This window comes from Sorex fumeus, unplaced genomic scaffold (genome assembly GCF_029834395.1).
Source record: "Sorex fumeus unplaced genomic scaffold, SorFum_2.1 ptg000094l, whole genome shotgun sequence".
Taxonomy (NCBI): Eukaryota; Metazoa; Chordata; class Mammalia; order Eulipotyphla; family Soricidae; genus Sorex; species Sorex fumeus.
Window position 1 is genome coordinate 2,334,078 of NW_026606151.1, and position 18,419 is coordinate 2,352,496.

The 18,419-nt window shown below is 58.4% G+C and overlaps 1 protein-coding gene across 2 annotated transcripts in view; it reads left to right on the forward strand.

Moving 5' to 3' along the window:
• Nucleotides 1–17,750, forward strand: part of PPARD (peroxisome proliferator activated receptor delta) — a 70,453-nt gene extending 52,703 nt beyond the window's left edge. For both annotated transcript variants that reach the window (XM_056132280.1, XM_056132279.1), the window contains 6 exons: nucleotides 9,010–9,240; nucleotides 11,873–12,024; nucleotides 13,211–13,349; nucleotides 14,779–14,981; nucleotides 15,496–15,946; nucleotides 17,446–17,750. In XM_056132280.1, coding sequence (XP_055988255.1) covers nucleotides 9,111–9,240; nucleotides 11,873–12,024; nucleotides 13,211–13,349; nucleotides 14,779–14,981; nucleotides 15,496–15,946; nucleotides 17,446–17,693 — 1,323 coding nt within the window. In that variant the 5' untranslated portion in view covers nucleotides 9,010–9,110 and the 3' untranslated portion in view covers nucleotides 17,694–17,750. The remainder of the gene's footprint in view (nucleotides 1–9,009; nucleotides 9,241–11,872; nucleotides 12,025–13,210; nucleotides 13,350–14,778; nucleotides 14,982–15,495; nucleotides 15,947–17,445) is intronic.
• Nucleotides 17,751–18,419: the final 669 nt, after the last annotated feature.

Sequence of the window (18,419 nt, forward strand, 5' to 3'; positions counted from 1 at the left end):
AAAAGGATACTTGGCACATGGATGCCCCGGGTTTGAGCCCCAGCAGCACACACACACTGACACCACCTGGATTGGCCGCTGAGCACCAGGAGGTATGCCCAGTACCACACACACACACACACACACACACACACACACACACACAGCAGAATAAAAACTACTAAAAGAATCCACTGCTGGGGCTGGAGCAATAGTACAATGGGTAGAGCATTTGCCTTGCATGCACCCAGGTTCGATTCCCAGCATCCCATAGGGTCCCCTGAGCGCTGCCAGGAATAATTCCTGAGTGCAGAGCCAGGAGTAACCCCTGTGCATTGCTGGGTGTGGGCTGGACCCCTGCAGTGATCACTTCTTGTTCCGAGTGTGCGCCATCGACACGCTGCTGTACGTGGCAATGGTGGCACCTTCTAGTGTGACTCTGCACCCTCACGGTGACACAGAGCACGAGGGACTTTGATGTCTCCCCCCCCCCCCGCCCCCCGCTCAGGTCTCCTCCCTCAGGCTTCCCAGAGCCGGGGGACTTGGGGGACAGCCCCTGGCAGCTGGTCCACGGCACCCATGGAGGAGAAGCCATCCCAGCCAGAAACCCCACGTGGGCCCCGAGGGGAGTGGGGTGACCTGAATCGGCAAATGGGGAGCAGAGTGCCACGGAGCTGCTGACCTGGAAAACCAGGGCAGTGGGTCAGCACTGGGGTTAATGATTGATGGGGCAGCCCGGGAGCGGGACCCCTGGCCCCAGGTCAGAGGCCATGGGGGACATGGCAGCTGCCAAGGCTCTGGGCAGCCTCTCCCCTGTTTGCGGTGGCTGCTGACCCTCCACCCCGCCCGCCGCCACAGCTGGGTTGTCTGTGGGACAGGAGCGGAGGAGGGTGTGGACACCCCTCCCTGAGCAGGGTGCCCTCGCCTCTCTCCCTGATGGGGTGGTGCCCTCCCCGACCCCCATGCTCCTGTGCCACACCTGGGGGACGCTCCACTCCCTGCGAGGACCCCCCACAGAGCCCCAGGGATGAGCAAACCATGACCCGCAGCCCTGGGTGCTGGAAAGTGCGGGGGCACATGTCACGGCCACGCAGCCCTCAGGGACACAGTGGGACCCTTGAGAAGCTCCAACGGGGAGGGTCTCCATTGGGTCGGTGCAGGCAGGAGACAGGGGACAGAGCCAGTGCCGCCAGGCCTGGCCCACTTCCAGCCCGCACTGGACTGTGGCGTCTCCACAGTCCAGTCCTGTACGGGGGTGGGGCGGGGAGGCAGGCATTGAGCCTTGGGTCGCAGCGACTGTCATGCTGAGGCTTGGGAGTGGGGAACGTGCCCCGTCTGTGTATCCTGCAAGTGTGTGTGAAGCCCCCGCGACATGCCGGCCAGGCCCTAGGCCAGGGGCCAGGGAGGGACGGGCGGGGCGGGGTCTGGGCAGAGCGAGCAGAGGTTGCGGTTTGGTGCAGTGACCCCAGATCTGCAGGGCCTGGTCTCGGGGTGCAGGGGGGAGCCGGAGTGGGTGTAGGCAGCCCTGAAGATCGGCCTCTGCTGGAGGCTGCTAGGAAGGTGCCAAGGGTCTTCACCCTGTGGCAGGGGGCGTCGGGGGCCTGGGCTCCTGACGGAAACAGCTGGAACCTGCAGCCCAAGAGGGTGTACGCCCCCCCCCCCCCCCCTTGCAGCTTAAGGGCAGATTCCAGGAGCCCAGGAGAGGTCTGGATAGCACAGCAGGCAAGCTAGGCGGTCACAGCCAGCCGGACTATCCCTGGGCGGGAGCAGTGACCTCGAACCCAGGGTCCCCAAAGGCCCAACGGGAAACTACCCGGAACCCAGGACTTCCTCTGTTCCCAAGAGGCAGCCATGTGCATCCCTGACACGGAGAGCGGGCCCCTGGCCTGGTGACCTGGCCACGGAGCCGCTGTGCTGGAGTGGAAGCCCAGGTGCGAGGGGCCGGGTCCTGGGAGGCATGAGCGGGCACCCAGCACTCTTCTCTGCAGCCCTCTGTGCTGTGTCTGATGCAGTATCTCTGACTGATCCTGCAGGAGACCCCTGCCTCCCACCCCACACCCACACACCTATCACATACACACAGGCCCACACACTCAAAGCTCTGTAGGCTGGGGAGGGTGGATCCGCTCCAGTTTGGGGCCTCCCAGAGGGGCCGACTCGCTGCAGGCAAGCACAGGAAGTGGAGTGTTTAGCTCAGCATGTCACTGATCGGAAGAGAAGCGGCCTGGGGAGGCGGGGGCTGGGCTGGGGCTGGGTGGCAGGCGGTGGCGGGGTGCTCCTGGGCTGTTCCTCCTCCTCAAAGCCTCTCAGGGCACCAGAGGAGCACCGGAAGTGGACCCCTAGGGGCTGGCTGGGGGCTGGCTCCCGAGGAATGGGTTTATGGGTGCCTAACCCTCCTCGGGTCCTCCTGCGGGGTGGGAGTGATGTGACTGCCAGAAGCCATGGGTGCAGGTTCCGGACAGGAAGGCGGCTCAGCTCCAGAGCACGTGCTTAGCTCGTGGCACCCCCCAGGCCCACCCCACCCCCCAACACCACCGGCAGTGACCGGGTCCCACCTCCTTCCCAAAGAAGCCCAAAAACTAGGCTTTCAAAATTTTTTAAAGGAAGGGTTTTCTTTTGTTTTTGCTTTGTGGGTCACACCCAGCGATGCTCAGGGGTTCCTCCTGACTCTGCACTCAGGAATTACTCCTGGTGGTGCCCGGGGGACCCTATGGGATGCCAGGGATTGAACCCAGGTCAGCCGCATGCAAGGCAAACGCTCTACCCACTGAACTGTTGCTTCGGGCCCCTTAAAGGAAGCTTTTAAAACTTCCTTTGAAATTCTACTTTGGGGGTGTCAGCAGAACACAAGCCTTGCCAGAGTCATCTCTGAGCACAGAGTTAGGAGTAAACCCTGTCTGAGCACTGTGGGGTGTGGCCCCCAATTCTTTATTTTTTGGTGGGAGGGGTACACCCCGCTGTGCTCAAGACTTACTCCTGGCTCTGCATTCTAAAATTACTCTAGGTGGGCTGGGGGACCATGGGGTGGGGGTGGAGGGGTTGCCGGGGGTCATGCCCAGGTCAGTCGCATGCAAGACAACCGCCCTACTTGCTGGACAAGATCGCTCCAGCCCCATGTGGGCCAAAATTTTTCAAAAATAAGAATACATTTAAATGGGGTTACAGAAATGCCGTGATGCTGGGACAGAATCCCCCTGTGCGTCTCGCCCGCTCCCTGGCCGCTGGGCCTCACTCACGCTCAGAGCCGGCGCTGGCCCAGTCCTTCCCCCACACTCACCCAGGACTGACCCAAGTGTCCACTCCAGTCTCCTTCCCGCCCAAGGAGCCAGTCTGTGGTTACAGATTTGTCACAGCTGCACGGTCGGTCGCCTGTCTGAGAGACTTTCTCAACCAGAAAGCCAGAGTTTGGGGCCCTGGGAGGTAGGACAGGGTGAAAGCAATTGCTGGGCTTGCGACCAAGCCTGGTTTGGTCCTCAGCATCCTACGGTTCCCTGGCAACCACCAGAACAACTCCAGGGCATAGAGATAAGAGTATCCAGGAGTATCCAGCCTTCTGAGCACCTCTGGGTGTGACCCCAGACCAGAAACAGGGACTGCAAAGATAGAGAAAGATAGTACAATGGATAAGGCATTGCCGTGCACAGGGCCCTGCTGACCCGGGTTCAATCCCCTGCCTCCCACACGGTCCCCCGCCCAACGCCGAGAGTGATTCCTGAGTGCAGAGCCAGGAGTAAGCCCTGAGCACCACCAGTGTGACCCCAAAACAATGGAAAACAAAAGCAAGCCAAAGTTCTCCAGGGCCTCCCCTGATACTGAAGCCGTTTGTATCGTGTTTATAATGCGATGGTTTCTCCCTACTATCTCTCCCTGCTGTCTCTACCGTGGCTTTCAGCCACAACCCCCCAGCTTCTGAAAAGTCGGCAGACTAGAGTGGTTTAAAGCTCATCAGGTCTCCTCTTCCCCATGCTTATTTATTGCTTGTAATAATAAGCAATATTATTTGACTTGATTCCTCCTTAGTGAAGAGCTGAACATGCCCACAGTCCCGAGCCGAAAGGGTATAGAAAGGTCCAGTGAAGTCTGACTCCATCCGGGACTTGCTCAGCCCACTCCCCGGGGCCAGCCAGGACTCTTCCGGAATCTTCCAGAGCTCCCAAACACACAGCTCTGGCTTTTGGTTCCTCTGGTTGGCACACAGTATAGTCCTTTGTAGTGTGTTGCTTAGGTCACCGTAGTCATTTATGACAGGTGCTCCCACGTCACCCCATGAACTTTATCAGCGTGACTTGAGGGTGCATAGAAATTCCGGCTTTCCCTATCAGAATTGCTGTAACAAATCTGTGAATGGGCATTTGTCAGGGCCAGAGCCATAGTACAACGGGTAGGGCACTTGCCTTGCACATGGCTGGCCCGAGTTTGAGACATAGCGTCCCTTAGAGCCCCCAAACACCGCCAGGAGTAATTCCTTAGCACAGAGCCGGGCATAACCCCTCAGCATTGCTGGGTGTGGCCTCCGCACCCCCCCCCCCAAAAAATACTGACATTTGTCTCGTTCACCTTCTGCTGGTGAAATAACTGCTGACACATTCTGCCCAATGCTTTGTCACTCTCCAGAAGTCCATCCAAAGGATATCCACTAACCTTTGAGTGGAGTTTCTGAGTCCAAAGGAATGTGCCCCTGTGATGTATGTAGATGTAGATACGGCCCGATTGTCCTGAGAACTTTTGCCAGTTGACCTTTCCCCTGTGATGTGTGAGATTATGTTTCCCCACAAGCTCAGGGACAGTAGAACGGCGTTGGTTTCAACCTGACTGCTAAAAAGCCTATTTCTGTGTGGTTTCCTTTGGCATCACACCACAGTGGCGGGGATCAAACCCAAGGCCTCACGTGTGCTAAGCACAGCTTTGTCAGTGCTATTTGGATTTGTGTTTCCTTTTAGTGAATAATGGAGAGCATCTAATTTAGTCTTTTCCTGAGACACAGTTGCAGCCACTGAGTAAAAGTTTTTTCCTGAAAAGGGGGGGCAGTCGGCCAAAAAACCTTGGGGATATATTTAAGAGCCAATTGTGTAGCTTATGTGCCTACTTTCTTTCATACTGTGGACCTATTTTCTATGGAATTACTGTTTTCACTCGCGGAAGACATGTTGTTTTGTTTTGTTTTGTTTTAATGTAGGAGTACTGCTATTTATTCAGCCATTGGTTAGGCTGATTGAATTGGGCATGAACTCCACCTTACTTTTTTTTTCTTCCTTTTTTATAATTTTATTTATTGAATCACCATGAGAGCAGTTACAAAGCTTTCGGGTCTAAGTCTCAGTCATACAATGAAGCACCCATCCCTTCACCAGTGCCCATTTTCTACCACCCAAACTCCCAGTATCCCCCCCCATCTCACACCCTCCTCCTACCTGTGGGGCAGATGATTTCCACATTACTCTCTCTCTACTTTGATTACATTCAATATTTCAACACCAGACCCACCATTATTTTTTTGGATTTTACCCCAACACTTAGATCTGCTGAAAAGGCAACAGTAGACAATTTGTTTTCTATTGTTGGTTATAGATAACATATGATGTCGCATGGCCACAGTAGTTTTTGGAATTCCAAAATTTTAACCAATATGGAGGGATTTCTGCCAAAACCTGCTGGGTTCTGAGATTTGTTCCTGGGTCTCTTGGAGCATGGCCGTTCGTGGGCAGCGACCTGGGGTCTTGTTGGGGCGTGGAGGAAAGGGCCATCCCGCAAGGTCCCACGTGTCTCATCACTATGGGCCCAATCCTGACTGTCCAATGACCTCTGGAGGATGGCAGCCACGAGCCACCAAGGGGAACCAGGTGGAGGAACAGCACCCTTTCCCCCCTGGGGTAGCCTGGCACCGGTAACCTACTGCAGGGACCAGATGTATTTCTGCCAAAAGTTGCTGGGTTCCGAGATTTGTTTCTGAGTCTCTTGGGTCATGGCTGTTAAGCAGCCTGATCAGGAACCAGAGAGGCTGTTGGTGGGCGGCGACTCGGGGTCTTGTTGGGACAGGGAGGAAAGGGCTGGCTCCACCCACATCTCATGAGGCCCCACGTGTCTCATCACTGAGGGCCCAAACCTGACCGTCCAATGGCCTCTAGAGGATGGCAGCCACCTAGCCACCAGGGGAACAGGCCAAGGCATGAAACCTATTCCCTTGCACTGGTAACCTAATGCAGGGACCAGACGCATTTCTGCCAAAAGACACTGAGTTCCGAGATTTGTTTCTGAGTCTCTGGGATCATGGCCATTAAGCAGCTTGATCAGGAGCCAGAGAGGCTGTTTGTGGGCGGCGACTCAGGGTCTCGTTGGGGCGGGGAGGAAAGGGCCGGCTCCACCCCCATCCCGTGAGGCCCCACGTGTCTCATCACTGCAGGTCCAAACCTGACTGTCCAGTGGCCTCTGGAAGATGGCGGCCACCAAGCTGCCAAGGGGGAGCAGGCGGAGGAACAATACCCTTTCCCACCTGGGGTTGTCTGGCGCCAGTGACCCATTGTGGGGACCGGACACATTTCTGCCAAAAGCTGCTGGGGCTGAGATTTATCTTTGAGTCTCTAGGATCATGACCGTTAAGCAGTTCGATCAGGAACCAGAGAGGTCATGCCTCCAATTATATAGCTGAGCCGGAGGTGGTTTGTGGGTGTGTCTCCCACATACCTAACTTTTGACTGTTTACTTTCCTGGTAAACTTGGCCCCAAGTTGTTGGGGTCTGGCCAAAGGCACAGCAGCAATTTCGGGGTATCTGGAAGTCTGAAGGCGCCATCAGGCTGCTGATGCACTCGCCTCACAGGTACAGATTGACCTGCTGGCGGCACCGTATTACCCCCCGAAGACGTGTTCTTGAAAGAGCCCTTGGTCAGATGGGATTCATGCCTTTCTCCCCGTTTGTTACCTTGGGTCAAGGCGTGGGTCAGAAACTGCCTTTTCCAGGCAACTGAACTGCCCCACACCTGGCAGGGGAGAGCCTGGGGACTGGCAGCTTTATCGCGTTAGCGTCCAACGTGTTTGCGTCTGTTTCCGGGCTCTGTAGTCTTCGTCATTGTGTGCATGTGTGCCAGTCCCGTGCGCCTGTAATTACTGTCCTTGCGTTCCCTTTGCGCCTCTCCAGCCGGCTCCCCAGCCTGTGCCAAACATCTCCGCTCGAGGGTCTTTGCCTCCCTTCCCGCCCCAGCCTCCCTCACCCGGCAACTGCCCTTCCGCTTCCTAAGCCAGAGAGAAGGGACTCCTTCCCTGTGAACGTTGCGCGCACACACACACACAAAAACACGCACACTCTCTCCACATGAACCACATGCATGCATGCATGCACTGTGCACCACATCTACACATGTGCACATGTACACACACCCCCCACACAGACACGTGTACATGCTTACATCACACATACTTATACATACCACAATGCATGCACACTTACCTCTCACACACATGCACGTGCACACCACACACTTGCATGCATGCTCACACACGTGGACACATACACACTCATCCACACACACAGACATAGACATGCACACATATACACCACATATGCACATACACGACACACACAATATCCACACATGCACCTAGTCACTCGCACATGCAAACACACACTCACACACACTCACACAAACCCTCACACTCACAGGCCCCCTTGCTACGTTTCTCCCTGTTTTTCTCCCCTGTGTCCCGGTGCCTTTCCCCGCACGAGTCTTCACTGCCCCCCCTTCCTCCGTGGGCCTCTCCTCTGTCGGTGGCTTCTAGACTCTCCTCTGACCCCAGACCCCGTGCCGGGGGCTTGCTCACGTCCTCAGGCAGCACCCTCTGTGCCCTTCTTTCCTCGCCGTACTTACCAGAACAAGCCATGTTCCCCCTCCGCCTGTTCCCCTGCGCCCTCTCTGGACCGGTGACAGCCCCTGCTCCCATGAGCACGTGGATGTTTCGCCCTTCACTCCGTAGCTTTCAGGACTGCTGGCACCCCCCACCCCGACCACCTGCCCTCGAGGGGCCCTTGCCTAGGCCTGGGGGCTTCCCTCCGCTAGGGCTGAGATTCCAAACTGCCTGCAGGGGACCCACTAAGGACGTGGTCTTGGCTGTCCAAAGGGGGATGAGAAGTGGGGAGCGAAGTTAGGACTGGAGGGGGACTCACTGAGGGCCTAGGCTCCCTGGGTAGAGATCTGGAACCGGGAGGATCTCCCCAGACCTACCTAGGGAGTCTCTGGGGCTGGGCCCCCCGCAGTGTTGGAGAATGACCCCCGTGAGTTGAGGGGCGCAGCCAGTGCAGAGGGCAGGAGAAAGCAAAGCAAAGAAAGTATGTGGGGGACGGGGTCTCCAAAGGAAGGGCAGGTGGGGGTGGGTCTGAGCTGCCTGGGGTGGCCCCCAGCACCACCTCTCCCTGACCAGGGTGCCTGCACCCCCGACCTTCCGAGGTGGGCTCTGCGGTGCCCACACCATGCCTGGGGTGGGGTTGCCCACTGGCCTGGCCACAGCCTTTGTCTTGCTGTGGCCAGGACAGTGGTTCCAGTCTCAGCACTGATGTGTCAACCCTGAGCACCGCCAGGTGTGGCCTCCGAGCACTGCAAATGGGCCCCCCACACCAGAAGATAAAAGATTATTTTGATTACAAGTAAAGGGCCGGAGCAATAGTACAGGGGGGAGGGTGTTTGCCTTGCACGCAGACGACCCGGGTTCGATCCCCGACATCCCATATGGTCCCCCGAGCACCGCCAGGAGTGATTCCTGAGTGCATGAGCCAGGAGTAACCCCTGTGCATCGCCAGGTGTGACCCAAAAAAGAAGAAAAAAGTCAAAAAGAAATTAAAACCATTGTTGTGGGTAAAGAGTGGAGGTGGGGGGGGGTGTCATTTGTTTCCAGGATCTGGCCGGTGAGGGGCCTTGACAAGCCCCTCATGGCCTTGGACTGTGGCCACTATGTCGCCAAGGAGGTCGGGAAAGGGGACACAGCCGGGTGTCGAGGACAGCGTCCCCCCGCCCTCACCTGCGTCCTGCCCACCTTGTCCCCAGGCTAACAGGAGCTGCCCTGTAGCGGTCCCTCTGCGTCCAGGCCCAGATGGTGCCAGAGCTATGACCGGACCTGCAGGCGTGGTGCCGAGGGGTCATCAGCCATGGAGCGGCCACCGGAGGAAACCCCTGCGGGCCGGGAAGAGGAGGAGAAAGAGGAAGTGGCAGAGGCAGAGGGAGCCCCAGAGCTCAATGGAGGACCAGAGCACGCGCTGCCTTCTGGCAGCTACACAGGTGAGTCACGGCGGGCAGGTGGACACACGCACAGGAGCTGGCAGGGGGGTGGGGCCACATGGCTGGCCGGCCGTGTGTCACCGCCCGGCACAGTTGCGTGCCAGCCGACCTTCCTTCCACACGGACGGGTGGCGGACTCAGGCCCTGGGGCGTGACACAAGTTGGCACTTGTCATGCCTGTCCTTGTCATCCCCACTGTTCTGCCCTGCTGCATTAACAGCTCAGGGAGACGGGCTGCCTCTGTGATATTTAAACCCCTTGAAAACACTCCCCACAACCGGGAGCCTACAGCAAGCACCGGCCTGCTTCCTTCAAGAAGGCTCAGAGTGGGGCTGGAGCGATAGCACAGCAGGTAGGGCATTTATTTGCCTTGCACATGGCCGCACCCAGGTTTGATTCCCGGCTTCCCATATCATCCCCTGAGCACCACCAGGAATAATTCCTGAGTGCATGAGCCAGGAGTAAGTAACCCCTGTGCATCCCAGGTGTTACCCCTCCCCCCCCCAAAAAAAAAGAAAAAGAAGGCTCAGAGGGGTGCTCAAATCATAGTACAGCAGGGAGGGTGCTTGCCTTGCACATGGTGAACTCGGGTTCAACCCTCCCCCCTGCCCCCCAGCACCCTATATGTTTCCCTGAGCCTGTTAGGAGTGATTCCCGGGCCAGGAGTAAGCCCTGAGCACCGCCAGCTGTGGCCCTAAAACAAAACCCAAAACCCTTTAAAAGCGCGTTGGGTCGGAGCTGATGGGGGCATTCGTGCCTCCTAGCCTTGGTCCCTCCTTTGTACCTAGCAAGCACTTCGACGGAGGCCCGGGCAGGGCCGGCTTTGCCGTGGTGGTGCCCACAGCCCAGACGATCTGGACCCCCAGTGAAAACCCAGTCCCCGATGCCTGCAGCGTGAGGAGTTAGGCAGCTCTGCGGGAAGGTGTTGTGCAGAGGTTGACTCTGCCCCCGCAAAGTCAGTAGCCAGCTGCCCCTCCCCCCCACCCCCTCGCTGCGCTCACGCGTGGCCACATACCCTCGGAAAACCCATCCGCTTGGAAATGGTGCGAACCAGATCAGCAGGGCCTTGTTTGCTCAGCCTGGGGTCAGCGACGGGGCCAGGGATACTTGACCTTCTCTGTAGCCGTTTGTGCTGAGCTCAAGCATTTGCCCGAGGGCTCGCTGTCCTCTCCTCTCTGCCGTGGCTCATTTGTCACGGGCCACCAAGGCGAGCCCCGGGCTAATGACCCGCGCCCTGTGTATACACGGCCGGGACCGCACACTGGCTGCAGGGTCAGCCCCGCAGCATGGATGCTTCTAGAATTCTCGCTCTGCCAATGGAGTAGCCAGATCCTCTAGAAGCAGGTTGGAGCTGCCAGTTTGGTCCGTCTTCAGTAGGGAAAAAAAAAAATAAAATCATAAGGGGCCAGAGCAAAATAGTACAGCGGGGAGGGTGTTCGCCTTGCACATGACAGACCTGGGTTCGATTCCCCGGCATATGGTCCCCCCACCACCACCAGGAGTGATTCCTGAGTGCAGAGCCAGAAGTAAGCCCTGAGCATCTCGCCACAGCCCAAAAACTAAGAAGAAAATCACTCACCACCCCTCCCCCATAAAATCTTCCTTCTTTAAGCAAATAACTAGAAAGTGACCCCCACTCACACCTGAGGCTCCCAACCCCCTCCCAGTCTGACACACTCCCATCCGTTCAGCCAACCCCCTCATCCCTCCGCCCCCCGCACTCCCCTTCCCATCCATCCGCCCCCTCCCCCATTCATCCATTTAGCCTTCCCTCCCCTCTCCTCCATACCTCCCTTCCCATCTGTCCAGTTCCCCCTTCCTGGGGGGGATGGACAGACCCAGGGAGAATGGACAGGGCCAGGAGTGTATGGACAGACCCCGGGGAGATGGACAGGCCCCAAGGGGATGGACAGGCCCTGGGTGATGCACAGGGCCCAGGGAAGTGGACAGGTCCTGGGCTGTTTTGGTTGGTTAGTTTTCATTTTCATTTGGAGACCACCCCTGGCAGTGCTCACTCCTTCCTCTATGTGCTGCTGGGGCAGGGCTGCATGCGGCCTGAGCACTGAGCGTCCTGACCTCTCTCCGGCCCCCATCACCCACCATTTTCCTGGGAGGAAATTTGAGCACCTTGAGAGCCTTCACAGCCTCTCTGGCGCCCAGGCAGGAGTCTCGTTTCCAGGGGGCTGAGGCCGGGGCGCTGCAGAGGGCCCACACTTCATTCTTCCCACAGAATGGCCCCAACACCACCCCACGTGCACTCGCGCAGGCCACTTCCTAAAAGACAGTCTAGGAAGACGCTGTCTGTGGCCACTTCCCCCACACACACACCACCGCGCCCCCCCCCCCCCCCACCAGCCCCAGGCCCTGACTTAGCCCAGTTTGTGATCATTTCCGGGACACCTGCTGGGTCAGGACTGGGAGAAGAAAAAGGGAGGGGGAAAAAAAAAAAAACCAGGCCGGTCTGCCCAGAAGAGCTGTCGTTAACCTGTTTTCTAGATAAGAAACTGATCCCCAGAAAGGCTGAGTCCCCGGGGCCGCACGGCTCTCCAGGAACCCGGCAGGGGCTTGCGCGTGCACGGGTCTGGGTCCCAGAACCTGGCGCCAGGCGCCCCGCAACGCTCTGTGTTCGCAGACCTCTCCCGGAGCGCCTCACCCCCCTCCCTGCTGGACCAGCTGCAGATGGGCTGCGACGGGGCCTCGGGTGGCCTCCACATGGAGTGCCGAGTGTGCGGGGACAAGGCGTCAGGCTTCCACTACGGCGTGCACGCGTGCGAGGGCTGCAAGGTACGTGCCAGGGCGCGCGTGGAATTCCCTCGAAGCTTCCTTGTCGGGGGCCCTTCCCCATCTCTCTGCCTGCCTGCATCAACTCCAGGCCTCAGTTCCCCGCCCTGCTAGGGGGGAAGGCCCCTCCCCTGGGCTTTCTGGGTGCTGGCTCCCTCCCCCCCCCCCACACACACACACTCCCAGACCTGGCCCCTGGGCCCAGGCAAGACAGGGTGGGGCTGTTGAGCTCAACCACCCTCCTGAGGTGGGCCCGCCTCTCAGCTCCCGGGCAACTTTGAGAAACGAGGGAGAGGTGGCGTTCCTCTCTGTCCAGCGCCACTTTGTGGGTGCTTCTTCCCGAGTGCGCCCCTGTCAAAATTACACCCGCTCCGAAAACGCAGCCTGGAGGATACCCGGACCCAGGCACACTGACGAATGCTTGGAGTCACCCCGGACGCAACTGTGTGTCCACAGAGCGGCTTGGAGAGCCGGGCCGGGGAGATAGCCTAGAATCCCTGATACCGCAGAGGGCTCCCAGAATCCACCAGGAGTGACCCCTGAGCACCGCTGGGTGTGGCCCTCCCAGTTTAAAATAGAGGAATAGACGTCAATTCATGAGCTGGGGTGTGGCTCAGGGAAGACTACCAGCCTGCTGGTGACCCCCCAGGGTTCAGTCCCAGCGCCTCCCCAGCCCCAACACACACACCACACACACACACACACACACACACACACACACAGGTTCAGTCCCCAGCATCTCCCTACCCCCAACACACACACACATACACAGACACACACACACACACGCACACACACACACACGTTCAGTACCCAGCACCTCCCCACTCACTCCTAACACACACACATACAGGTTCAGTCCCCAGCATCTCTCTACCCCCAACACACACAGACACACATACACACAGGTTCAGTCCCCAGCACCTCCCCACCCCCAATAGAGAGAGAGAGAGAGAGAGAGACACACACGCACAGGCGCACACACACACCCTCCCTTGTGGGGTAAAATAAATACAGTGTATCAATTAGTTCAATCTTTTAGAGCTGTTTACTTTCCGCTCCCTCTTACGAAGCACGCCCCATTTCTTTAAATGAGGCAGGTTTCTGTCTGGCTACGTGGGGCCCCTGGCACAGGGGGCTGGGGGGGCCCTTCACAGGCCCCCTCAGTCCCGTCCTCCCTCTCCCGCAGGGCTTCTTCCGCCGCACCATCCGCATGAAGCTGGAGTACGAGCGGTGCGACCGGAGCTGCAAGATCCAGAAGAAGAACCGCAACAAGTGCCAGTACTGCCGCTTCCAGAAATGCCTGGCCCTGGGCATGTCGCACAATGGTGAGGCCCCAGCCCACCTCGGGGAGCCGGGACCGAGGGCGGGCCCCTCCGAGCAGTGACCGTGGCCACGACCCAGCCGTCCCCGTGCTGCCCCGCGTCCCCTCGGCTCCAGGCCTGATGCCATCGTCCGAGACGGTGCTGTCTGCGAGGAGCCTTGGGGACCGGCCCCCTCCCCCCGAGACTCCGGCTCTCTCAGTCAGCCTGCCCTCGGGGAGAGGGAAGGCTGGGGGCATGGTTCAGGGGGAGCCTGTGAGGGGCCCCAAGTGTGGTCCCAGCATTCTCAGGGGCACCCCCAGGGCATGGTATTGCAGGGAGCAGTTTCAGAAGAAAAGAGTAAGAGGGTCAAGACGTAGGACAGTGAGGAGCTGGAGTGATAGCACAGTGGGTAGGGCGTTTGCCCTGCACGCGGCCAACCCAGGTTCGATTCCCAGCATCCCTTATGGTCCCCTGAGCACCGCCAGGAATAATTCCTGAGTGCAGAGCCAGGAGTAACCCCTGAGCATCGCCAGGTGTGACCCAAAAAAGAAAAAAACAAAACAAAACGGGGTAGGACAATGAGTAGGGTGCTCGCCTTGCACGTGGCCCACCCAGGTTCCATCCCCAGCATCACCTACGGTCCCCCAAGCACTGTCGGAATTAGTTTCTGAGCACACAGCCAGGAGTGATGCCTGAGCTTCCTAGGGTGTGACCCAAAAACCCAAAACAATATTTTTAGAAAAGAACAGAGTAAGAGCCAGTGCCACAGCCTGGGGACCTCTCGCGGTCATCGAAGGCAGGCAGGAGTCAGGAGGTGACCACAGACCCTGTCCACTGAGGGTGGTCTCCCGGCCCCTGGAGGAGATGGGGAGCCCCTCCTGTTTGTCTCTCCACCACTGGCTCCTGTCCTGCACCGGTGAGGGTGAGGACCGAGTTCGGTGACCCCGTCGGCCTCTGTCTGCCCCGTTTCTCAGACAGGGTGAGGTGCTTTCCTCAGATGCCCCAGGACTGGAGATTCTCCCCGCCCTTCCCCACCGAGCAGCCAGCTTTGTGTCCTGTCCGTTAGCCCCTTACAGTTGGAAACGCTTGCTTGGTACTCACTCTCGTGCCTTCTGAAGCCCCCGTGAGGACTAAGAACTGGCCCCATTTTTTTTTCGGCTGGACAATAGAAGAGTGGGGGTCCCACTCTCTGGTCCCCCCACCCCCTGGCTCATGCAGCACTAGATAATGTGCCCGGGCCCCAAAACAACTGTCTCTCAGCCACCTGCCTCCCCAGCATTCAGTGCCCTGGGCGGCTGCTGTGGTCGGTCCCCTGAGCTGACACTGTGCCGCGGGCGCCCCAGTATTTCAGCGGGCTGATCCAGGAGCGGCCGAGGTTCCTGGGCGGGGCCAGGCTGGGTCCCGGCCACTCCCGGGCAGTGCGGTGACTGTCCTCCTCCCGCGCCCCACGCAGCCATCCGCTTTGGCCGGATGCCCGAGGCTGAGAAGCGGAAGCTGGTGGCAGGGCTGACGGCCAGCGAGGGGAGTCAGCACAACCCCCAGGTGGCCGACCTGAAGGCCTTCTCGAAGCACATCTACAACGCCTACCTGAAGAACTTCAACATGACCAAGAAGAAGGCCCGGGGCATCCTCACGGGCAAGGCCAGCCACACGGCGGTGAGTGGGATTGTGTGTGTGTGTGTGTGTGTGTGTGTGTGTGTGTGTGTGTGTGTGTCCTGGGCCTCCTGCCTGGGTGTACCTCCATTGCACACCGGGCTAGGGCTGGGGTGCACCGGAGATGGGACTCCACCCCTGGACATGGCCTCCTCACAGACAAGCCAGCCACATGGCGGTGTGTGTGTGTGTGTGTGTGTGTGTGTGTGTGTGTGTGTCTTTGTCTGTTTTTGTCTCCTGCAGCCTCCTGCCTGCTTCCACCATGGCACACCCAGGACTAGGGCTGAGTGCACCGGAGATGGGACCCCACCCCAGGACATGGCCTTCTCATGGACAAACCAGCCACATGGCAGAGAGAGAGAGAGAGAGAGAAAGAGAGAGAGAGAGTGTGTGTGTGCGTGTGTCCTGAATCCTCCTGCCTGCTTCGTCCATGGCACACCCAGGACCCAGGGTTGGGGTGCTCTGGAGACGGGGCCCCACCCCAGGGCCTGGCCTCTAACGGGACCTGGTTTTTCAGCCCTTTGTGATCCACGACATCGAGACCTTGTGGCAGGCGGAGAAGGGCCTGGTGTGGAAGCAGCTGGTGACCGGCCTGCCGCCCTACAAGGAGATCAGCGTGCACGTCTTCTACCGCTGCCAGTGCACCACGGTGGAGACGGTGCGCGAGCTTACCGAGTTCGCCAAGAGCATCCCCAGCTTCAGCAGCCTCTTCCTCAACGACCAGGTGACCCTCCTCAAGTACGGCGTGCACGAGGCCATCTTCGCCATGCTGGCCTCCATCGTCAACAAGGACGGGCTGCTGGTGGCCAACGGCACCGGCTTCGTCACCCGCGAGTTCCTGCGCAGCCTCCGCAAGCCCTTCAGCGACATCATCGAGCCCAAGTTCGAGTTTGCCGTCAAGTTCAACGCCCTGGAGCTCGATGACAGCGACCTGGCCCTCTTCATCGCCGCCATCATCCTGTGCGGAGGTCCGTGGGTGCAGGGGAGGGGCACAGGGGGGCGTGCGTGTGTGTGGGCCGCCGGGAAGGAAACACGCCCATAGAGTGATGGGGCAACCCAGGGACTGCAGGAACTCCATGTGTTTCTTTCACTTTTTTTTTTTTAATGCACATATGAAGGCAGGACTAGCTCCCGAGCATCACCAATCCGTCACCTCTTCTCCTTCCTTATTTCCCCAAATAATAAAATAAAATACAAATTAAGGGCCAGAGTGATAGTATATAGGGTACGGCACTCGCCTTGCATGCAGCCAACCTGGGTTTGATCCCAGGTACCACATGTGGTCCCCGGAGCTCACCAAAAGTGCGCCTTGAGTGCTGCCGGGCGTGGCCCCAAAAACACAAATTCATTTGTGCCAGAGGGATGTGGCATGTGCCCCATGTGACCCTTGACACTACCAGGAGTTAGCCCTTGAGTGCAGAGCCAAGGGTAAGTTTTGAACACAGCCAAGTGTGGCCTTCCCCCCAAAAAATAATTAAAAATTTTTAAATTCAGGACCAGGACAGGGCTGGAGCGATAGCACAGCGGGTAGGGCGTTTGCCTTACAAGCGGCCAACATGGCCGACCCGAGTTCGATTCCTCCGCCCCTCTCGGAGAGCCCGGCAAGCTACCGAGAGTATTCGATATGCCAGACACAGTAACAACAAAGTCTCCAATGGAGACGTTACTGGGCCCGCTCGAGCAAATCAACGATCAACGGGAGGGCCTTTACCTTTACCTTTAAATTCAGGACCAGAGCGGTAGTGTGATGGATAGGGTGTTTGCGTTACACGTAGCCAACCCAGGTTTGACCCAGGTTCACTCCCCAGCTTTCCATATGGTCTTCCGAGTACCTTCTAGTAATTTCCTGAGTGGAAAGCCCTGAGCATCAAAAGTTAAAAAAATTTTTTAAAAATTTAAAGTACAGCCAACTTGGCCGATCTGGGTTCAATTCCTCTGCTCCTCTCGGAGAGCCCGGCAAACTACCAAGAGTATCTCGCCCTCACGGCAAAGCCTGACAAGCTACCCGTGATGTATTTGATATGCCAAAAACAAGTCTCACAATAAAGACGTTACTGGGCCTGCTCGAGCAAATCGATGAACAATGGGAGAACAATGCTACAGTGCTTAAATTTTAAAAGCATCATGTAATAGCCATGTCCCACATTTTTTTTTTTTATGTAGGAGTACTACTATTCAGCCACTGATTAGCTGATTGAATTGGGCATGAACTCCACCTTATTTTTTTTTATTTTTTATAATTTTAGTTTTTGCATGCCCCACATTTTTTGCAAAAAATCAAAACTTATTTGCATAAAACTCATAACTTCTGGGTCCAGATAGTACAGCAGGTAGGGAGCTTGCCTTGCACGCAGCTGACCCAGGTTTGATCCCGGGCATCCCATATGGTCCCCTGAGCCCACCAGGAGCGATTCCTGAGTGCAGAGCCAGGAGTGAGCCCACGCCTCCCCCCATGCGCTCCCCACAGACCGGCCGGGCCTCATGAACGTGCCCCAGGTGGAGGCCATCCAGGACACCATCCTGCGCGCGCTGGAGCTCCACCTGCAGGCCAACCACCCCGACGCGCAGTACCTCTTCCCCAAGCTGCTGCAGAAGATGGCAGACCTGCGGCAGCTGGTCACCGAGCACGCGCAGATGATGCAGCGCATCAAGAAGACCGAGACGGAGACCTCGCTGCACCCGCTGCTCCAGGAGATCTACAAGGACATGTACTGAGGGGCGCCCGCCGAACGGGCCCGGCCGGAGGGGACAGAGGGACACGCGGGCCCTAGCTGGCCTGTGCCACCCTCCCGGGCCCAGATCCGGCTGCCCTGCTCCCGGCCTGCCTTCTCTCTTCCCCTTTCTCCTCTCACTTCTGTGTTCCTCCTCTCAGTCTCTTCTCTTGCTTTCTCTGGCCCCGACTCCCACCCACCCCCGCCCCCCCATCGGTCCCCCTTTCCTTCCCTCTTTTGGTGAGTTTATACGGTTTCACCAGCAGCTTAGAACAGGACCTCCGCTTTCGTCCCCGCTGCCCGCCAAGCAGGAGGTGCAGAGCGGGGGAACCCCCACTTCTGCTCCGTCTTCCCAGCACAGAACTTGAGCCATCCAAAGAAACACTAAGCATTCTGGGCCCGACGCGGGCCTGACTGTGACATCCCCCACCCCCAACTGTGGCAACATGGCAACCCCCAGTCACTGGGCCCTGCCCTGAGCAAGGACCAGGATGCCACCCCCCAAAGGTGACCACCCCACCCCAAGGCCAGGCCCGGCACCCACCCTCTCCTGCCAGGCTGGCCCTACTCCAGCAGCACGGCACAGCCCCGCGGGCACCCACCCCGCACCCTTTCCTCTTGGCGCCCATCTTCCACGCCAGCGCCACCGATTGCCCCCCGCGCTGGCCGCTGGGGGCACCCCCAGCCTGGAGAGAGGGTTCCCTCCCGGCGGGGGGGCCCCCACTGAAGG